General features: G+C 47.9%; 2 protein-coding genes across 9 annotated transcripts in view; both read right to left on the bottom strand.

Moving 5' to 3' along the window:
* Nucleotides 1–14816, bottom strand: part of CNOT1 (CCR4-NOT transcription complex subunit 1) — a 57736-nt gene extending 42920 nt beyond the window's left edge. For 7 of the 8 annotated variants that reach the window (XM_080352337.1, XM_080352339.1, XM_080352343.1 and 4 more), the window contains exons 1-9: nt 14668–14816; nt 13611–13696; nt 8129–8405; nt 3849–3956; nt 3078–3176; nt 2466–2534; nt 2313–2367; nt 1675–1878; nt 145–313 (exon numbers count right to left, since the gene is read on the bottom strand). In XM_080352337.1, the coding sequence (XP_080208463.1) occupies nt 145–313; nt 1675–1878; nt 2313–2367; nt 2466–2534; nt 3078–3176; nt 3849–3956; nt 8129–8230 (806 nt within the window). In that variant the 5' untranslated portion in view covers nt 8231–8405; nt 13611–13696; nt 14668–14816. The remainder of the gene's footprint in view (nt 1–144; nt 314–1674; nt 1879–2312; nt 2368–2465; nt 2535–3077; nt 3177–3848; nt 3957–8128; nt 8406–13610; nt 13697–14667) is intronic. The other variant, XM_080352338.1, reaches the window with a different exon arrangement.
* Nucleotides 14817–17412: 2596 nt separating this feature from the next.
* On the bottom strand, nt 17413–22238 carry SLC38A7 (solute carrier family 38 member 7). Its single transcript, XM_080351808.1, has 11 exons — nt 22021–22238; nt 21410–21851; nt 20980–21178; nt 20749–20893; nt 19908–20006; nt 19093–19150; nt 18612–18726; nt 18238–18385; nt 17955–18154; nt 17637–17691; nt 17413–17545 (listed from the first exon to the last, which is right to left on the bottom strand). The coding sequence occupies exons 2-11, from the start codon at nt 21674–21676 to the stop codon at nt 17443–17445; spliced, it is 1389 nt and encodes a 462-aa protein (XP_080207934.1). The 5' UTR covers nt 21677–21851; nt 22021–22238; the 3' UTR covers nt 17413–17442.
* Nucleotides 22239–22505: the final 267 nt, after the last annotated feature.

Below are 22505 nucleotides of genomic sequence, written 5' to 3'. Positions count from 1 at the left end.
CAGGAATCAAAACAAGTGACTTCATAATACTTAATGGTGTTTAGTTGTTTTAGTACTTTAAGTGCTCTTTACCTTTTGCCTCAAGAAACAAGAACCAAAACCAACACTACTCAAGATGCTTGAAAATCACATTTTCCTACAAACCTTGTACAAAAGCCATAGCCAACTTCCTGCATGAAATCTGCCAGAGAACTCTCCATCATGGTTTTGGCTATCCCTCCAGAATCAGGCAGGATCCTGTCCATTAGAATGTCCCGTTTTTCAGGGTATAGAAGTGGTGCAAGCACCACAGGGCAACGCTCCTGGGGAAAATCTAAATGCAAGAGTAATAAAAACAGTGTTAAAACCCCAGAACACCAGTTGCATGCAAGTGACTATTCAAAATAACTGCTGTGCTAGAGTTTCCTTGCTGTCGCAGATATCAAGAGGGCACTCATGCAGCGTCCCTCCATCCCACCTCCCGCTTCTGTACTGGCACTTGGATATCCCTCGAGAACAAGAATGTAGAACAGACTAAGTTCGTGCAGGTTCGCTGCAGCTGCCCAAAAGGCAGCTGTGCTGGTGCCAAGTTTAGAAGTAGATTGTCACTAACAGCAGTCATCCAAAAAAAGCACAGAGGAGGCAACAAAGTAGTAAAACAAAAGCCTCTCTTCCAAATCAGGATGTATTAGGAAACAAAGGAACTGCTATTGCATCTAAGAAGTCTAGCAAACCTAAACCAGGCACTTGGGCACGGAAAGAGAGAATACTGCCTTCTTCCTTCCAGGGAAGCAACATTTAAGAGAGACAAAGTAATGAGAGGATCAGATGCATGGATGGGAGTTCTGCTCACAGTGGAAAGCAGCAGAGACACCTTATGGGTGGGCCTTCCTAAGACAGCATTATCTTTAAGATGATGCTTAATGTCTCCATACCCTTCAGGGCTATTCAGAGAAGAGTTCCCAATTTCCCACACCAAAGCGAGGGGATTTACAAAAGCTAATACACTGATCTTCATTAAAGTAAGCATGAACTCAGAAGTTGTACTAATAGAACAAATATTTTGCTCTTGTATGAAGAGAGCCGCCTTCTAGGTCTGTGCAGAACCAAGGAGTGGGTTGAGTTAAATTTAGTCAGCTTCTTGAGTCCAAATCCCCCTTATTCTGATGAGTTTACAGTAAACACTGCTGGTTCGGAAAGGAAGAGACTACTATATCGATAACATCCCCTGCCATCAGGCAATGACCATGGTACCTTCTAGGAAATGAACCAGAGTTTATTCAAAAGCACTTCCCTCACTGTGCTAGTGTTTCCTCACAGATCTGCACCCAATATAAACAACCCAGTGCTTAAGATCTACCTGCTTGAAATGTAAATGTATGTTCCTTACACTGGAAAGAGTTCAAGTTTTTCAACTACACTGCACTGATTTGCTTTACTTGAGTCTACAAATACCATCCCACACAAGAAAGTAAACACAGAATTGAATGTTTGTTTATCACAACTTTTAAAAAAACCCAAACATGAGACCAAGTTACTGCTTGTTGAATGAAAAACAGAACATTACCACCCAACACCAGAACAGTGGCACCCAGCTCCCCACCATTTGGGCAGCCGCCTGCACTGACAGTAAGTTACAAAAATCCATTTCAAAGTTGGCATTTAGTCAGGGCTCCCAAACACCACCACACTTACCTCTACGTAATGTTTTGAGGAAAGCGTCAATCTGTTCCTGTCCTACCCCAAAGGCTCCCTTCTGCCCAAAGAGGAGATGGGAGAGGAGAAGGTGCAGGACCTCTATTGCAATATCTTGGAAGCCACCTTCTTGATTTCCACTGACGTCCGCGTCAATGTAAGAGCGCAAAAGATCCGGGAGTTTCTGTTTGATAAACTGGGCAGCTTTTGAAAACAAAAGAGGATAGAGTCAAAACCTGAAATTTCTTTTTAATGTGAAGACTCTCTTTAGCTAGGTACCAGGCTCTTAATCTGAGTTTGTCTACCACAAGCCACAACAGGTCGGATTTAAAGAGAAGTCTCATAATCCATACCTCAGAACTCAAATACTAATGGACAATTAAAAGGTAAGATATCGCAGTGCCTCAATTTGAATGATTATCTAGCAAGTTATTCAGGGAAGGGACCTTCAACTTCATACAAAACGACTGTGGTATCTATTGCCTCACTCAAAATGATGTTAAACTTCAATGCCACCACTAATTTGCAAGGTCTTGAACTCCTCAGGTGACACAGACACACATCTATACATCTAGAAAGCCCATTGCTCAAAAAGGAAAAAGGCATCTCTGCTGCAGTGTTTTGGAAGCTTCACTTACCAAAACCTCGTAGATCTGAGCTGAAAGAGTTCAGTAAAGCGAGACCAAAAATCACCTACAAACAAGAACAAGCATCATAGTAAGGGGACATCATCCTTTTAACAAGCTTAGTCAAAAAACATTACAATGTTTTTGAAATAAGTGTTCACCTACCTCTTGAACTTTACTTAATTTGATGACTTTACTCAATTGGGCAAATAAATGGGGTGAAGGCTTTAGACTCTGAAAGAGGTAAGAACAGTTAAATGGAAGCTGTTATGGGATTAGTCTCATTCATAATGTGGCAGACTATCTACAGGCCATTTGCACATCTGGAGGATGAGTAACTATTCTGCTGTAGTTGAACTCAAAGCTTATATGGCTAAACATACATATTTGGAACTATTTTTTGATGCATCTAAACTAAGTTCATACTGTATATCCCACTCTTTTACTATTAAACCACTATCACGGCTTTCATATTGAAAAAAACAGGAGCACTGATGATTTATTTTGGTTGTGGCTACCACAAACAAGCCGTAAAGTACTAACATTAGATTAAGCTTTAAAATTAGCTTGCAGACATTCTGAGTAATTTAATAATTTGCTCAGTTTAACAACAACAAGAAACAACTTCTGGGCAAGCTCACTTCTTGAAGAATTTACTACAACCAATTTTAGCCATTAAAAAAACAGGAAAAAACACAAGGGAAGACTAGCTGGTTTCCTACAGACCCATTCCCTGCAGTTTCTGACATGGGGATCCCCTTCGAGAAGCATACAAACCTTCTGATAGTGCAACGGATTGTCAATGGCGTAGGACAGCGTCGAGATAAAGTTTGGTTTTGTAATCAGCGACGCACACTCCTGGATCAGAAATTGAGTCTGAAAAGAACAAGATAACTTCAACACTCATATTGTTTGGTAACAGGACAATAAATCACTGTGTGCAGTCGAACTAAACAAAGGTGCTTAAGTCTTGTAAGTGCTCAAATTCTCACTAACTAGTTTATTTTCAATCAAGTTTTCTTTAGGTCTAGTTTTTAGTTTGGTTTTTCTTTTAAGGCCAAGAAAGTCAAACATTCTCCATCATATAGGCAATGTTTCATTTTCTGTAAACATCCTCACATATTGTAATAAGCAATTTAAGAATATTTGATTCCTGTTTATGAACTAAAAAGTCTGTGGCAAAATTCCTTAAGGATGAAAACACTCCTGTGGACACAACCAGCACCACAAGGGCCAGTGAGTGGATTTGGATGAAGTTTTAAAAGACAGACTTTCAAAACAGAGCACTGCATGTGGTAGAAGGAGCAGCTGTACTAAACTATGAGTTCTTCCAGATTAAGGGATTGTAAGAGTCAGATATCAACAGTTTGTTGTCTTCTGACTTGAGGACTGGCAAAAGTTGCTTGCAGTTGAAAGGCCATATATCAAGAAAGAAGTTTGCTTGAAGCTACTACCCCTAATCTGTCTTTGTACTTAAAATGGATCGAATTCTACTGCAGATTTTTAACAACCAAAACTAATAAGCAGATGCCTCGGTGCAAACTGTACCTGATGAAAATCTTTGCCACTGCTTTTACCATCGCCACTGAAATCCACGTGCGAGAATAGACAGCGTAGTAAATGCCTGTCTGCCTCGGGACCGTGCCTATTCACAATCTGGAAAAAAAACGCAAAAAGCAACTTGGTAGCAAACAGTCATTACAGAGTAAGATCTGGGTCTAGTACTATGAATACAGCAGCACTTCTAGCAGTTAAGTCATCTACAGTTTCAACAAAACTGCTAAGAATGTCCCTTTTTAATCAGTAACCTAGAAACCAAGACATAAACCCTATTAGCAAATGAAAAGTATAAACTAGGAGATAAAGAATCTAGATACTAGTCATTGACACAGAAGTCATGCATTTCACAAGTAGTATTCTTAAAAGGCCAAGTAAAAAAGGGGTTTTCAAGTCACCTAGATGATTATTTCAAGCTTCTCTGCAACCAAAGCAGCCCAAAATCCACACAGTGCCATAGCCTTACTTTTCTCCATTTCTTCCCACAGCTACGGTGTGTAACTCTGCCAGAGGACAGCCTTGGGACAGCTTGCACCCCTGTGCTATGTCTACATAGCAGGGATTTATCCCAGAGACAAGTCACCATCTAGCATCTTTACTGATCTTGCAGGTAGCTTCTATATTGTCTCCTGGTCTCGACTGACTTGGCTGCTGTTACTCCACGGTCTCTCAAGAAATTAAGGGAATACTACATAGGAAGTGTTTCCTGCCATTTAATGAGAAAAGTTCATCTCAAAGCTGCTCATTAGCAAGTTTTATAATCAAATACCACATGCTGAACACCTGCAGCTGAGACCTTTTACCAAGTCCTTGCCCTGTCATTAGAGCTCATTCAACTGAATTTTACACCTCACATCATAAACAGGTGATCTGCAACACCTATCACTCAGTACTAAATCTTATCAACACTATTACATTTTTGTCTGCATCCCCTATCACTTGCCTTAAGGTCAACTCTTGGCTACAGAGCAGCTCATGAGCTCATTGCTTGAAGAACATTCAGTTTGTTTCAGTGCTTATCCATTTATTTAAACCTCACCTGACTAGACATTACTTGTTTTTAATAAAATCCATATTGGCAGAAATTTGAAGGGACTTAATCACCAGTAGCTTGCCTCTTTTGTCCAAATAGTAGCAGCTAGCATCAAACCCAACCTTCAACTATTGGCAAAATTTTTGCCATAGTTTCCCCCTTTCTTGCTGTAGGACAGACACAACACGTGCCAGTACAAACCAACACCTCTGCGTACACTCTGACTGCTTCACTCCATCACAAATATCCTGTTTGCCAGTAGCTTCTTTGCGCAAAAAGACAAACAGCATTGCTTGAGGCTGTGTCTGCTCCAGCTCTGCTGTTTCCAATTGTTCTCATCTCAATTCTTCAACCGTTATCTGACATTATGTTTCCCTTTGCCTTACAACCTGCTTATTCCAGGGGCTGCCAAGTTTTGTTCTGCTGGAAGGAAACATCCAAGTCAGATATAGCTCTGCTTCTTGACCAGAGGCTGGAATATATGTGTTCGTGAGATGTCGGTCCAGGGTAAATACCCCACTTCAGTTATTGTGACAGCATGGTCTTGGAAGGCAGCCACCCCCCGTGATTAGGTAGCAAGATGCTCAGATCAGTGCAAAAGGCTGCAAAACTGAACTGACAGCAAGTTCTACTAGTTAGCTCAGGCTTCAGAAAGCAAGGCAATTCATTTAAGCAATCCCAATTAAATATATAGATTTAGATGTGGTAACAAGACTGGCATGAAGCTGGATCAGACTCCTAGGGAGGTATCTGGTGCCATGACCATGATAAATTCAAAGCAGATGGAGGCAGAAGGAAACCGTACATGCTAAAGCCATCAACATAACCTTTTCCACATCAGAATAAGATTGCCTCCTTGTGTAGAAGTTCACAGGGTTAATAACTTGAAAGTTTAACATATGGGGAGGAGGGGAAGAGAAGACTAGAAGTTCAGTGCAGCATCTTTCAACTCTAACTACATTCACAGAAAAGCTTTTCCAAGAAACAGGGAATGAGAATTGCTAGTTTTCCTGCAGAAAGAGCTGAAAGAAACCTTTGTATTGGCAGCCTTCATACACATTTACAAGACAGTGTGCCTGATAATAAAATAATCTGTAAACACTTTTTTTTTTTGTTTACCGTGAAGATGACTGAGTGTTGCCACAGGCTGCCCAGAGAGGTTGCAGAGTCTCCATCCATGGAGATACCCAAAAGCTGTCTGGACATATTCCTGGGTAACCAGCTCTAGAAGTCCCTGTTTGAGCAGGAGGTTGGACCAGATGAGGTCTCTTCCAACCTCAACCAGTCTGTGATTCAGGATGAAGTCTGACCCACCCATATTTGGATTTATCACACAGAGACAAGTTTTTGTCTAGGCAAACACAGGGCTAGATCAAAAGTAACTCTGTTTTTCTAGATTCAGAAAATTTTGCTTTCCCAGATGAATCTGTCCACAAAGCCCTTCTCTCCTTTCCAACCAGGCTCTCCTTAGCAATACTTCAAGAGAACAAGACCACAAACACTCACTTCAGAGGAAGCCATTAGTCTCTCTGACAAATGCATTAAAGGTGTTTTTTTAAACCTACTTCCTATTTTTTAAGCAGTCTTAGAGCATCACCCATGTTAAATGACTACTGAAAGCACGCTTAAGCATAAATCAGTTCTTCAAGCTTTGCCAGGGTGATGCTTGTGAGTGATGTGTTTAAATGCAAATGTCACTTCGGTCACTTGTGACAAGAACAACTGCAAGTATGGTTTTCCACACACTCTGTATGCTTAGATATAAACTTTGTATAATAGAGTAAATTATGCCAAATTTACACCAGTGTACTGTGAGACAATTAAAGCATGTAAACACAACCTCTTAAACTGTCTAAGGAAAAATTGTACTAGCAACCACAAAAGTAACACCAGGAAGTTAAAAAGAAAAAAACAAGGGATCGTGGAGATTTTAGGAATTTAGTCTTGAAATCCAAGATCTATCTTGTAACCAAACATACACAAAACAGCCATTTCCACAGACCAGTTTCCACACTCTCACAGCAGCAAGTCTAAGAGATGTGCTATGAAGGACAAGGAACAATCCGTCTCCGCTTGAGAGACCTATATTCCAGCTAAACAGCAGATCTACCATATCTCCTCCCAAATCAAATAAATGTTTATTATCCCTTACTTAAACACTCATGACAGATCTGCAAGTCATGCCTCAGTCACACCTTCCTGCAAACACAGTCTGGTGAAGCCAACAGCAATGGAAAGGACAGCATGATCTCAGATGAGGCCCTGAAAGTACTGAGCTTGCAAAGACATGGAAACTTTACAAAAGTTACAAGAAATTTATTCCATTTTATCATTTACAAGATTGTTTTGAGCAGTGAATAGTGCTGCAATCAACCCCTCTCACCTCAAGATAAGTAAAGAATGCACTTTTAAAGTCAGCTGTTACCAGAAACTCACTCTGCTTAAGCCCTCTGGCCTCCTACTCTGATTCAAATCACTGCAGGACTGCACTAGGGTAAGATAAAAAAATTTAACCAGCCCAGCTGTCTGCTGGGAACTGAACTAAACCAGTTTCTAAAACTGGCTCAGTAACATTCACTTCCTCCTAAACACTCCTCTGCAGATAATGCTTTTCAGTCCATCCTGCTTGTCAGAGCTATTTTTAAAAGGGTCAGTTAAACCAGAATTCTTGCCCAGATCTTAGATATTTGGGTTTCCATCTAGAGTAACTGCCTGCCCTCTGAAAACCCAGGGCCAAGAAAGTCAGCTTGGCTTCACCACCAAGCCACACTTCATCAAATGAGGATCAAAAGACTTCAGCCAACATAAGCAAAAACATTCAGACGTAAGTAATTGCGTACCCACATTTTCAATGCAACACCTCTAAACAGTAAGTGTATATATTCTCCTCTCTGTTCCAATCTGTGTTCTATGGAATGTCCAAAAACTGAAAGATGTAACCCAAAGGAGCTAGGAAAGCTTTGATACAACACTCCAAGAGCAGTAGTTAATCCTAATACTCAACTACCAATACTGGTCCCAGGCTCTGAGCTGCCAAATTGCACAATCTGACAGATGAAACCAACAGGGACAGAAATATCAGAGACACGAGCCGGAATTCTCAGCACTGCAGAAACCAGCACACAGTAAAGCAGATGAGAGCACTGCAGAGTACAGTACAAACGGGAAGAGAAATTCCATTTGACACTCCCTTTTTTTCTTTCCAAAATTTCCTTTGTAGCATCATTCGTTTACTTACATGCTGTATTTCCTGCTGGCTGGCACGGTAGTTTTTCTTGGTTAAATTGTCCACCAGGTAGCTGATTTGAGACAAGGCCAGCGAGAGCGAGTCAAGATTCATTGCTGGTTGGGGCGGAAGCAGGCGGCCGAGCCCGGCGCAAAATCACCATTATTCCCCTTTAGTCACCTCAGAGACAGGTTAATTTTTTTTCCCCCAATTAACCTGTATCTGGTTCTGTGTTACTTTCTTCAGCTCTTCTTTCTCAGTTGTCTTCCTCTGTTCTGAAACATGGCACCTGAAAAAACAATATTGCATTAGATATAAATTCTGTAACAACTTCACTGTTATCTTGTCATGGAACCAGTCAATTTAAACTAAGTTTTTCAGGACTCTTTGTTTTAATTAAATAAAAAAATAAATTCTTTAAGCTGTCTGCATGGTGTTAAAAGCAGTCAGTAGTCCCTCTGTATTTTCTACTACCAACAGAACACTATAGGGTAGAAAGTTGAATCTTGGAGAATTCAGTATTATGCCTCGGAGATTTTTCTTTTATATTTTTGCTTACAAGTTAGTTTGGCAACAAAACAACAACAACAAAAAATTAACAAAGAAATTGATAATACAGACATATTTGATACCTTAACTTACATAAACCATTTGCCATAACTGTGTCCAGAAGGAAAAAGAAGTACTATTAAGTTTTCACAACACAAGCTTAGTTGTTTTCGTGCTACCCAACCACATTTATTCATTTCTGCATTTTGCCAGTCTGAAAGAGCTAACAAACAGCTCTGTGAGAAGAATGACTACCCTTTCAGCACTGTGAGAAAGAAAACAAGATGCATAATGAATTCAATACTGCACAGCAGAGGTCAATCATTCAAAGCATCAATCACAAGTTTATTAAAAAAAAAAAAAAAAGCTTTTTAGCCATCTCTGCAATACTTTGCTTCACTACCATGAAAGCAGTATTGCACTCAACTGTATACATCAAAACAAGCAATTGTGAATGAGCAACGCATGCAAAGAACTGCAATAAACTAACCCTAACATTTGGCTTGTACTGAAACAGCTTTCCAGTGAGCTACAACAGCTGAGCTTGCCAGCTTAATAAATTTCTATGACAACAGAAAACTTGGCACTTGACACCTGTCTGTTAAATTACAGATTGCCAATGTGATAAAATTGCATCCCACAGTATATCCTGTACAACCAGCAGCCTGAGGAGTCTTGAAGGAAGCTGTATGCTGCTCCGAGACGCAGCACTCTAATTTATCAGAGGTGGAATCAAACTGTAGGGTCCCTGTTTTGAAGTTGTACTTGATCAAAACACAAAGGTCACCAGGCTTCATGCCAAGAGTCTGAAGACAACTTTTTCAGAATAAAAAAGCCCACTGCTCTAGCATCTTGAATCTATGGACAGAATCCCCAGTACGGGATTTCTGCCTCATCACGGAGATGATGGCACAGGTGATATGTCAACTTGGCACATACAACACTTGGAGCAGCCCCTGTGGCAGCGCAGCTCCTTGCCGGGCATCCTCTTGCAAGGATCCTACAGGAGCAGCACGGAAGGAAGCTGGAAATATTCCTGTGTAGGACCAGAAAAATTTTTCCCCCTCTCACTTTATACAAAGGTTTTCACTCACACTTAGAACTACAGCTTATTTAACACCTGCCTATACTTGAAAACATTTTTGCTCACCAGACAGAGAAGAATCCAGTCAAGGCAGCAAGACACCTGGGAGGACAAGTACGTTTATACACAACTTGTGGGGGAAAATTACTCTCCTCTTTGTCCTCCACAGGCACCAAAAGCATCAGGAGTAACAAATCCTGTCACAAGGGATGAAGGTTATTCTGCTCTTTGGGAAAAGTTTATTACATTCAATAAAATGTGAGTAAAATATTTGTAAGGGAAGTAAAATCATCAATTGACATCCAGACTTTCATAATGCCATAGAAAACACTGTGTACTCCTAGAAGTTATAGATTTTATTACACCAAAAAAAACCTTACATATTGTGAAAAAGAAATTTTCCAGAGATACTACTATTCAATGACAAGGCAGTTGTGCTATGAAAGCGTTGCAGAAAATGTTTAAAACTGCAGCAAGAATTACAGAAAACTTCTAATTTTTCTCTTTTTTTGTACATCTGACAAGCTACACTTCATTACCTTTAGATGTTTAAAAGCCCAATGACTGTGAAACAGCTTGCAGGGAAGGAGATAGGCACAAAAGTTAAAGATTTCTCAGTACACAGTACCTGTTTGGTTTTGGTTGGTTTGTTTGGGATTTTGGTGAGTATTTTTGTTTGTTTGGGGTTTCTGTTGTTGTTTGTGGGGTGACGTTGTTGTTGTTTTCCTTTGGTTTTGTGTTTTGTTCTGGTTTTTTTTAGAACTCTATTCCTCTTTCAGAACAATCCAGAAAGCGTCATTGGGCATGGCAAGTACATACTTTCCAAGACATTCTTACTGGCAAGGTGTAACATATGGGCCCAACAAAAAGCTTCTGGAAAACGTTTGTTACAAACACAGCAGACAGACACCAAACCACCGCAGGAAATTCAGTCCCTACCAGAGCACCAGATTTCAGCAACCAGCCTGAAGAACAAAAGGGCTGGTTGAAATGAGGACTCAAGAACAAGACACAAACCAAAACTCCAAACTCCATCATTTTTAAGGCAATGTCAGAAGTTTTGGAGTTTTCCCTTTAGGCCCCTGGGAAGAAAAACGACATTACTCTGGGTATTGTTCCCAAGACCAATGCAGACAGCACAGCAATCACACCTACTCCACCCAAAAATCAAGCTTTTAGGTGCTAGAACTCTTGTTGAGTTCGGCTCAGTGGTAAATGCAATCCCCTGCAGAGCACTGACGCTGATCAGCCCACCCCACCAGCATCACTGCTTTCTCCCAAGAAAACGACTACCACCTCAACATGCTTTAATTGCAAGAAAGCACAAGAAAATTTGCCACTTTCTAACTGCAAAATCTGGCAGTGCTGTGGGAGAACCCAAACCAGTGGTCAAAATGAGATTTTCCCATTCAAGGAAGCAGCACGAGAGCCTGAGCAGCCACCGACACTCAAGGACAAAACACAATAGCTGAAGGAAGCAGCTTCCTATTTATGTTCTAAATATATGGTATGCATAGTATGTATGCTGATACACAGAAAAAGCCTGACAGCTCTCATGAGCACCAGACTAACAGCATTTCAGAGTTCCAAATGCTGCAGTCTAACCTAGAGTAGTATATAAAAGAGTAATTAAGGGAGCCCTGCCCAGAAAACAGATGTGCACAGGCACCTCCCTGGTCATCCAATGCAAGGCTAAAATTCAATTTATACAGCACTGATTAAGAAAGCTATGAATGCTATGCAAAGCAGACTTTATTTTTAGATGCATATATTCTTAGTGGGAATGAATCTCTCTACACCAGCCTCAATGCAAGAAGCTTTCAGTCCATGGGGCAAACCCACCATCTTTACAGGTTCAGAAAATTTAGGCCTCAGACAGAACTAGTTTATAAAACTACCAAAGTTCACTGACAAAATGAGCTACTTTCAATTACAGTTCCTATGATATAGTAATGAATTAAGCTATTGGACATGAGAGCCAGAAGCTCTTAAAAGAGCACAAATCTTATGTTGTGCAATATGACTTTTAAAAAGGTAGAAAATATTTACCGAAATCTGCAGTATTACATAGCCTCAACACTTCCTAAGGAAATGAACAGGCCATCAGTAAAACATTTGGCATCCTTTTCAGTAGCAGAGTTCTGTTGGGTTATTAAAACATAAATATGATAAAAATTTAGGCAAGAAGCCAAACATCACAAGATAGGGCCAATATGTTAACCAGCAGATGGGTTTGACAAAAACACTCTCTACTAACCTGAAGCAGCACTAGGAGTAATTAAGTCTTGCTGCTGAAGATGACAAACCCAAAATCTACCACAAATTTGGAAACAGCCTTAGCAAGGCAAAATTACTTTAAGTTGAATGTTGGAATTATTTTAGCATTTTGCAGAGGTCAGCAACTAGTTCCACTGGGTTTCAAGAGCTGTAAAGATTTGGGCCACATGTACTGCATGTGGAAGACAAAACAGCCCAAGTGACAAACAGCAACATATTCATCAATTAGGTTCTAAACTCCTGTCAAAAATAATTATATACAACATGCCAAAAGTGGCACTGCAAACCTGTTCTTCAGCACATGGTCTCTTACCCACTTCTCTAACCCACGCACAAGGAACACAGGGAAGAGCAGCACTCCTCTCTGAAGCCCCACATGAGAAGCCCTCCAAGGGGGAAAGGAGGTTCTGAATCACACCATAGGTAAGTCAGACTTCAGGATGTCAATCATATTGAAATCTACAGCGAGAAAAACCTTACAGTCTAAGTCACATTAACAGCAAAGTAAGTTTCTGATTAATTTGACTAACTCAAATTCAGGTGTTTACAAGTAGAAAAGCCACTTGAACACTTCATGTACTGGAAAGCTACACACAATTCCAGTCAACTGGAAGCCACAATGCTGATTAGACACAGGAACTTTACAGAGAGCAGCTGAACTAAGCACATATGTTTGTTCCCATAAATTAAGGCCAGTTAAGCTTCAGGTGTGGAATCTACCTCAAATACACCAATGGCATGCACCAATCACGACACAACTGCTTCAGGCATTTTCACATCTCAACTAGGATTGTTTAAAAAAAAAACAAACACCCACACAAGAAACTCTCACTTCCTACTTTCCCTTCAGTCAAACACTGTACTATAAAGTTTCCATTGAAGGGAAGTTAAGTAAATTTAGGGAGCTGTTCTCAAAGGTTTTGTGCCATTTTCAGGTCCAAAAAACATTTTGGAACAGTGAAATGCTATTTCAAAAGGCAAAGGAGAACTGCAGGATTCATAGTTAGGATGGCTATAGAACAAAAGAGAAATCTGGCTAAAATAGTGACATCCTCAATCATGATTCTCAGGAATATGAATTCCCAATACAATTTAGCGATAACCTGTCCTGGGGTCACAAAATGTCACTGTCCACTTTTTCTAAGTTTGGTTTGCACAGTTTCTCTTCTACTTACTCAACTGAACACAGACAGCAGCCATTTCAGCAGCAATTAAAATGAATTAAATATCTAGGGGCACTGTGTGAGAAAGATAAACTGGATAAGGTATTTCTCTAAAGAGGAGAGTCAGGTAGATAGCAAGCTTGCTCAAGTTTGTTTTGGAGACACCAGGCCAATGGGATCAACAGTTAACCACAAACTTAAAAGCATAAGGGCAGGAAAAAACCTAACAAGATAACAAGTCTATAAAGGACAAACACATATACTTCCAACTAAGTTTGTTTCCTGTTCATAAGAGTCATCTCACCTGGACTCATCCTGCCTTTAATTTTAGTCAATACCAATGTAGTTACCTTAGAAACAGGAAACACTCAAGTCGTGTGCACTAAGGATGACTTGTCAGGTGTCAGACCTGTTTTCTTACCCATTTAGAAACGCGTTCCACCGAGAGCAATGTCTTGCTTCCTTCTAACAAGTGGGATTCAGAAACATCCAGTCTAAGCTCATGACCTATCAACAGATTAAGTGTCAGGTTTTGCATTTTTCAGTGTTATCTCACTTCTGTTGTATATACAGCCCAAAACTGTTTGCAGTTTGTTGAAATTAAACTATGACTGTTCACTAATGTTATTGTATAAGGAGAGCATGGTACTACTCCGAGTTAGGGAACTATTGCAAAGGAGCTATTTCTAACATCACAGCATTTGTCAAAACAGCCAACTGTTGCTATTTCTAGTTTCAAAATAAGTAAGTCCATTTTACTGGACAGCGTGTTCTTAACCGCAGGCAGCGCTGAGAAGCGTTTCTTCCATGTGCTGTGCAGGAAGGTTACGGCACCGGCTGATTTACTACAGCTCACTGTTTACAGGTTGTTTCCTTTGAGTAAGTCACGACAACGCCGATCTTCTAACGAGGCCACCGGGGCAGCTCGGGGAGGCCCAGCCCCGGCCGCCGAGTCTCTCCGAGCTCGCCCTGTCACGATCAGCGCTACAAGAGCGGGCGGGGGGGAGAAACGAACACAGCTCAGGCGCCGGAGCCTCCCGTGCCCCTTCGAAACGGCCGCGCTGCCGCCGCCGGAGGCTCCAGCCCGCACCGGGAGCCGCGGGCGGCAACACGGACCTGGAGCACTCGCGCCTCCCGCCCGTGCCGGGGAAAAGCCCTTCAAAGTTTGTCCGGCGGCTCGTCCCGCGGCTCGGGCGGCGGGTGAAGGACCGGGCCGCGGGACAGGGCCGAGGGCCGGGCGGGGAGCGGCGCAGGCCAAGCCAGGCCCCGGGGATGCCCCACACGCACCCCGGCCGGGCTCCCTCTACCGGCCCCGCCACCTCCCGCCGGGCCCCGCCGCCGCTCGCCACCCCCACGGCCGCGGAACACACCGCTCCAGAGACTCCGGTGCTCCCGCACCCCCCCCGCTCCCCCAGCCCACCCGCGGGGCGGCTGGGGCGCGGGCCGAGGCTGTGCGGGGCGCGGCGGGCGGCGCTCACCTCAGGGGGTGTAAGGGAACCGGAGCGGGGCGCCAGGCTGGGGCCGTTCGCGCTTTTATCCTCTCGCCTCCGCCGTTTCGCTACAAAATGGCGGACGGGGTCGCGCGCTCACGTCGCGGCCTTTCCCCTCCCCCGTCCCCTCGCGGCACGCCAGCAGGGGGGGGCAGCGGGGGCGCGGGTGGGCGGGGCGTCCGCCGAGCCTCCCGCCCCCCTGACGCGGCGCTCCGCCAATCAGAGCGCAAGGCCGCGCGCGACCTGCCCAATCAGCGCGGGGCGACCTCTGGGGGACATTCCGCCGTCCTCCCCCCGCCCTTCCCGGCCCTCCGCGCGGAGACAGCGCCGCGCGCCCATTGGCCGGGAGCGGACGGAGTTCTTCCTACCGTTGTGGCCAATCAGAGCCGGCAGGGCGCTCGATGCACGCATGCGCACTAGCAGGCAACCCGAGCTGGCGAGGCCAACCAATGAATGCGGGGCGCTACGCTGGGGCGGGGCGGAAAGGGGAAGTGGGGGAGAGCGCCGAAGTGCACGCGGAGTCACGGGGGGTTGGCGGGGACACCCCTCCCCAAGTGGTGCGGTCCGCTCCGCCCCCCCGCCCCTCGGCGGTTGTACGGCTGTACGCACCACCGCCCCTCCCGCGCTGCGCGGTGGTACGGCCCAGGCACTGGAACGACTCCCCCCGCGTTGCCGTGGTACGGCCGTGATCGGGCCCCCAGGACCCGTCCTGGGAGGGGACCCGAGGTGTGAGGGGCTGGGAGGTGCCACCCGCCACGGGGGCAGCACCAAAACCCACCCCAAAACTCAGCCCGGGTGGCGTTTAGGGCCACGGCGTCATCCCCACGTCCCACCCGGGAGCACCTCCCTCCCCCAGCCCCACACACAACAGCTGCTGCCCACCCGCTGCATGCACCACAACGTCACGTTTATTGAGTCGAGGTCCCGCCGCTTTCTGCGGGCAGAAAATACATTTTAAAAGGCCGGTGTTTTGTAAACAGTCAAGGGAACCATAAGGCAAACAGATGAACGGCCACAGCACCTCCCTGCCCCCTGCCCTCAGCCACACGGACCCCGGGTGACAAGCAGAGCTGTGGGACACCGCCTCTGCTCCTGTTTCGGCAGCGGGACGGCACCTTCGGGAAAGCCAGAGCCGCAAAAGCCACGGGGTACCAACCCCCTGGACCCACAGGACAGTTTGGGTTGGAAGGGGCCTTCAACAGTCACCTAATCCAACGCCCCCTCTCCATCTTGCTTGGGGACAGGCACTAAAGGCATCTTGGCGTTGGCATCTGCTGCGCTTTGACCATGTCTGCGGGGCCCCACAGGACGTGGCTCTGTGGCCCAGCTGCCAGGAGAAGCGGTGGGCAGGGATAGGTGGTGGCAGGGGGGACACTTTGTCTTTATGCCCAGGGGTCCCCAAGCCCCAGTGCCAGCTCTCGGGGCGGGAGCCGGGTGAAGGGGCTCAGGGGGCAGCTGGTGCCATGCAAATGGGGGTTTGCTGGAGCCTGGTTTTGTCTGAAGTTGAGGGCACAGAGGCCAGAGGTACCTTGGGGGAGGCAGGAGGGACATGCGCTTTCACAGAGTTCCCCAAACATCCATGTTGTGCTTGAGGCTTTTTCCTCCTCCATCTGGCTTTCCCCATCTCATCCTGATGATCCTCATCACAGACACAGCAATAGATAAACATGAATTTCTCCCTCCCCCAGGGTTTTGGAGGCCAAACAAGAAACAAGGGAACTCAAAGACTGAACAAGAACAGTTTGCTGTTGAGGTTTAAGTCCCTCAACCAAGTCTGCAGCTGGGGGAACTGCTCAACCCAGCAGACACAGAACTGAAAGTATCAACCAGACACACAATGCAGGGACAGTCCAGAGCAACACCAGCCATGGAGAGTGTAAACAATCAAAGGAACAATATAAAACAGAATAATACTGACTGCTTCATCCCCAAAGCATCCCTGAAAACCTACACCTGACCCCATCCCGTTCTCTGGACCCCTCGGAAGAACAGGATTGGAAGTATGGAGAAGAGTTTTGCTCTAGCATAGTGCCTCCAGTAGGACGATGCAGCCACAGCACCTTCTCTAGCAAGTGAGCAGCCCCTGGCAGGGGAAGCATTGCACTGGTGTGTCCCTATCCCGAGCTCATCCTGATCCTCCAAAAAAAATTAAAATCAGGCTGAAGGTGATGGTTCCACTTTGTAATACAAAGTGCAGCCCAGGTGGAGGGAGATGTAAGAATAAGGGCAGGAGATGAGCCACAAGAAAGTGGAGTTAAACCAAACCAAACATTGACACAGAGGAGGACGACGGGGATGTCACCCTGTCTGATGAAACAAGATTACTAGTTCCCTTTATGCAAAACACACAGTCTCCCTCCAATGTTGGGAGAAGGAGCTAAAGCTGTGGAGAGGAGCTCTACCAGCACAGGGAACACGGGTGGGAGCAGCACGTCCTCACAACCCCCAACCGTGATCCCTTAGTGATGTCTCAGGTAGCAATGTCCACCCCAGAGGGGCAGAAAGGGCTTGACCTGGACTGCAGGTCCCCTTGTAGTGATGCTCTGGCTTCACCAGGGGGTCAGGGCTGAGAGGAGAAGCCTGACTGCCTGGTGCGTTAAGACAAGATACAAACCACCGCGGGGCTCTTTCAGCCAAGCCCCAGATTACAATGCGCCTCTTGGATCTTCCCAACACACCAACATGTTTTCTCCTCACTTCCCTTTGGTCCTAGGGGAAATCTGCATCCCCACAGCAGCAGCACAGTCCAGCCTGGAGGAGGAGTCAGGCTGTGAGATCCACGAAGATGGCGTTGGCAGTGGTCTGTCCAAAGATGAAGGCTCCAAGGGTGACCATGAACACCCCATAGCTGACCTGGGCCCACCAGCTGCAGATGCAGGAAGACAGGGCACATTCAGAGAGGAGCTTCACCCCCATATCCATAGGGGAAGGGGAGAGGGGACGCATGTTTTGGTTACCTGATTGCCCTGGTTTCTTGGATCTCGGAGAGCTTAGCTTGAATCAGGCACAGCCCTGAAAAGAAGGGGGGCAAATTAGAGCTAGATGAGGACTGTCCTCTGGGGACTCAACAGACACCCCACATCCAGGGAGCTGCAGTCACCACTGCAGAGCAGAGAGTCCTGTCAAAACAGCTGGGCTGCCAACCCACCTCGTGCCATATTTATGTCCTTCTCTAAAGACCTTCTGGTTCCTGCATCCCCATCCCAACCTCTCTCTCTTCAAGGCACAAGGCCAAAAGACTTCCGCCGGCCCCCAAGCATCCCGAGATGCCCTACCTGGGAAGATGAAGATGAAGCAGGCGGCCAAGCCCCCGATGACAGAGATGACTTTGCCAATGTCAGGGATGAAGAGAGCCAGGAGGAGGGTCAGGAGGAACCAGCTGATGGTCTGAAGCAGGCGCCTCCTCCGCTCCCGAACCACGTCCTCCTCCACCGTCACCCCGGTGTAACGGAGCCAGAGACCCTCCAAGACCGCCCTGCAGGCACAGACCCGGGCAGGGGGGCTTCCCTGAGCTGCCCCTCCTGCCCACACCAGCCCCTGCCTCCTCCCAGTGCTCACCGGCCGCAGAAATGCAGGATGGGGTAGGATGTCAGCACGCAGAGGATGATGAAGGCGCGAGCGAGGGCAACGGGGATGTCGTTGGAGGGGTAGGACAGCAAAACGTCCTGCTCCACACCAGCCCCGAAAGTCAGGAAGCCACAGACACCTGCCGGGAAGGCAGCAGTCAGTGGGGGGCAGGGACAAGCCTCCTGCACATGTTTTTGGGGGACCAGACTCAGATGGACATGGTACGGGGGACATTGCAGGGGGGTTTAGATGGACTCTCCTCCTTTCCTGCTCTGTCCCTCTGCTGACCAGAGGACCCCTGCTCTCCAGAAACTCACGGCTCCTCTGAGGACCATGCCTCACTCACGTGGCATCCCCTCGCTTACCAGTGCCCGTGTAGACGAAGAGAGCGATCACCATGGCCGCTGTCACCACTGCCCCCCAGGTCTTCACCTCCGGCTGCTTCATGCTGTTAAAGACGGGCACGCTGCTCACGTGGCACTGCCATGGACATGGAGAGAGAGTGGAGACACACGATGTGCTGAGCCAGAGTCACGGGGAGCCACGTGGGTTCCCATGCATGATATCCTCAGGTTTGTCGTGATATCGTGATCCCCCCAGCTTTGTCACTGAAGAAGAAAAGCAAGGAACAGGCTGCCCCAGACCTCTCAGCTGGGGTAAAATTGATCCATCTCCATCCAGGGGTGGTGAGATGTCAAACTGGCTTCAGCCCACTTGCAGTGCCATGTGGTGAGCAAATAAAGGAGGGTTTTGGCTGAACACCCAAGGGAGCATCACTGGACCACATCAGTCCCCAACTCAGGTGACTGCGGGGTGGGAAAGGGAGCTCCAGGTTCATGGCCTTACCTGGAACCCAAAGCAGATGGTGGGCACAGCATTGAAGACGGCTGTCCAGGTGGAGGGGCTGGCAGAAGAGAAACACCCACCGGTCACACCAGGGCCCCCCATGCTCCCCACCCAGCCCCCCTGGGGTACTCAGTGATGGGCTCACTCCTCTGCTGACCTGCATCTCCTGCAGTAACTGTGTCCCCCCACCCAGGATGATGCCCTTGCACGGAGTGAGGTTTTCCCAGGACACAGCACTCCACATAGACCAGGGTCTTTCACTGAGACAGAATCAGCCAAAATTGGGGACTTAACAACAAAAGAATCGTTAAGAAAACAAGGATCTACTGAAGCAGTGTCAAAAACTGGTCTAAATTTTGCTCTGCTCTAAAATTCCCACTGTCTGCACTTGGTGCAGAAACATCCCCAGACTGTGAAGGAGAAGACAAGCCACAGGGGCTGTGCTGGCCAAGGAAATAACCAAAATCACCCTAAATAGACACAGTCCTGGTTGCTGGGTGAGCACAAGCACTGCACAGGGAACTCTGGGCCTGGCTGTATCGGAGTGAGAAGTCAATCAGTGCTCCCCAAAACCTGCGATGGAGCTGTGGGGACCTCCAAGAGGTCTTTTTCCTCTCCTTCACCACCTACTTCTCTGAAACACGCAGAGATGCAGCCACTTGGGAGCTTCTGGCAGCAACACGTGGTGTCCCCAGGCCCAAGGATGGGACTTGTGAAGGGTTTGTCCCCAGCCTTTGCAGCCCTCACCCCTGCAGCCCTACCTGGCTCTGCAGGGCTGTGATGGCCACCATCAGCATCCTGGCTCTTACACGCACCTGGTGGGGATCTCCACAGGCACCAGCTCCTTGTCAGGCCAGATGTACTTGATGATAATGACTGCGGTGACATACCAGGTGCCAATCACGCTCAGGGAGCTGCAAGAGGGGACAGGAGGCCATCAGTGTGCTGCCTCCCCACTCGGCAGAGGGTCTCCTTGAGCCTCTCCAGCCCCGTCTTCCTCCCTGCACAGCACAGGCCACCCCAACCCTTCCCATCAGGACTACCCCTGCTCTCGCTTTCTGTGGGAATATGCCAGGCACTGTCACCCACTGTCCCCAGAACTGATCCCAACGCAATCCCGCTGTGCTCAGGGGCTGTCCCGTGCCACTGTGGGTGCTGGACCTGCCAGCAAGGTGATGGGCTGGGTTTTGGGGAGGAGGAAGAGGCGAGTGTTAAAGAAGTCACACTTCTCAGGAGCCCTGGTCCAGCTGCAGGGTGACACCAAGATGGCTGGTGGGGCAGGGCTGGCCCGCAGACCACCCGGCCTGGGGACCCTTACTGGCTCTCCTTTCTGCTGGCTGGCCAGCTCTAAAGACAGGGGACAACACAGTTGAAAGCAGCTCCCCCGGCTTCCTCCAGCAAGCAGAAAGGAGAAAACCAAGCCCTGGAGTGTGACAATGTGGTCACACGGTGCTCAGCAGCTCCTCTGCCTCCCAGATGGGGAAACTGAGACACAGGAAGGCAGAGAAGGAGATGTCCAAGCCCTCAAGGGTGAGTGGGCAGATATGGCACTAGAACCACAGTGTTTCCATTCTGCATCCCCTAGGACCACGCTTCAGTGGGTGCTGGCTGCCGCATCCTGGCGGCTCCCAGCCCCGGAGGGCGCTCCCCACCCACCTGGCATATTTTTGGAAGCCGATCTCCTTGGGGATAGAGAGGGGCAGGATGAGGAGGAAGGCGGTGATGCTGATAGTGAACTTGCGGTCCGTGTACCAGCGGCTGCTCTCAGCTTCCCCAGGTTCCGTCACCAAAGCAGCAATGACTGTGGGGACAGCCAGGGTGGTCAGGTTGTCACCTTCCATCCAAAGGGACAGCAACTGTATATTTTTTTCCATGGGACACACTTACTCTTGTCCTCCTGGTCTCCGATGATGATGAGGAAAGCGATGCAGGTGCCAAAGGTGTAGACAGCAATGGCCACCTCGCACAGCACACCAGGCACCTTCCCACAGACGGCCCACACCACCTCCTGGTAGGTCCGCTCGTTGCTGGCCTGCGAGCAGTACGCCAGGATGACCAAGCCTCCGATGATGAAGATCAGCATGCACTGGGGTGGGGAAGAGACAGGGAGCGGACATTGAGGCAACAGCGTGATGAGGTCCCCAAAGCCACCCCGGGCAGCCAGCCCCAAACACACAGAGCATCTCTGGGGCACCTGACCCAACAGGGCTTCCTCCCAGGAGGCAGCTTCTCCCTGAGGCCCTTCTGGACTCCAAACATCCCCACCACATCCCCTCCCAGGCTGGGACATGGGACTGTCCCTTGCCCACCCTCTCACCATCTGCAACGTGATGCCCACGGCCACGCCACCAGCCATGCTGAAGGCGGCAGGGAAGTTGAGCAGCCCAGCCCCAAGGGCCGCGTTGACCACGATGAAGACGGCTCCCAAAGCCGACGTGGCCCCCAAGCCATTTCCTTGGCTCTCTCCGCTCTTTGGCACAGTCTCCACGCTGGGGCTCTGCAGGAGCCTGGCCCGTTCCCCAGCATCGGCGCTCCACTCCCAGTCCTTGTAGTCACTGTTGATGCTCCCGGTGCCCTGAGCCATTGTCCCTCTCAGGGTGGCACACGCCACCGTCCACGTGTCACTAGCGCTCCCGCACCAGGCCCAGCCGGCCGCCTCGAGGAGGGTCCTTTGCCAGCACCGGCTCCATCAGGCGGGGAGGGCAGCGAACAGGCAGGCTGGGAATGCTGCAGCACAGGGGTCAGGCACTTTGCTGCTCCTAGAAGGGGATGGAGGAGGACACGGTAAGTGTTAATTAAGGTATGTTAACAAGGGGCAACATGGGCATCAGACAGCAACACAGAGGAAATGAGTTCCCTGGGTCTCAGCCTGGGGGTCACAGCACCCAGGTGTCCTCACAGCAGCAGAGATACGGCAGGAGGACTCACCTCCCGTCCTCCGAATCCAGGGTGAGGACACCACCGCCTTTGCACAAGGGACAGAGCCCAGATCACGGGGCTGGGGAGCTGTAGCCTCACGGCAGGACTCGCTTTTCTGTGGGCACGAGACCCGGCATCACAACTCACTTCCTGATTCCCAGCCCAATTCCTGCAAGCTCTGCAAGAGCCACCATGCACGTGCTCCTGGGTAAAGGTCAAGGCTGGGCTCAATACGAGTGGCCGGCACACACAGCAGACACACCGTGTCACCAGGGAAAGCAGGACTGGCCCGTTCCAGTTCACGCCCAGGGTGACCAACAACACGAGACGTCTCAGAAGCTTTTGGACCTGAAGACCTGGTGTTTCCAGCACCACAGCCCTCGGGGGTTGAACAGCCCAGATCTCTCTCCAGTGCCTCCAAGCTGATGGAGATCAACCCTCACAGCCCGGTAGGACTTCCCAAGGCCCTATGCAGCCAAGGGAAATCTCTTCTC

Source organism: Nesoenas mayeri (assembly GCF_963082525.1).
Source record: "Nesoenas mayeri genome assembly, chromosome: 12".
Taxonomy (NCBI): domain Eukaryota; kingdom Metazoa; phylum Chordata; class Aves; order Columbiformes; family Columbidae; genus Nesoenas; species Nesoenas mayeri.
Note: the sequence above shows the minus strand (reverse complement) of the source record. Positions and strands in the feature narration are given on the sequence as shown.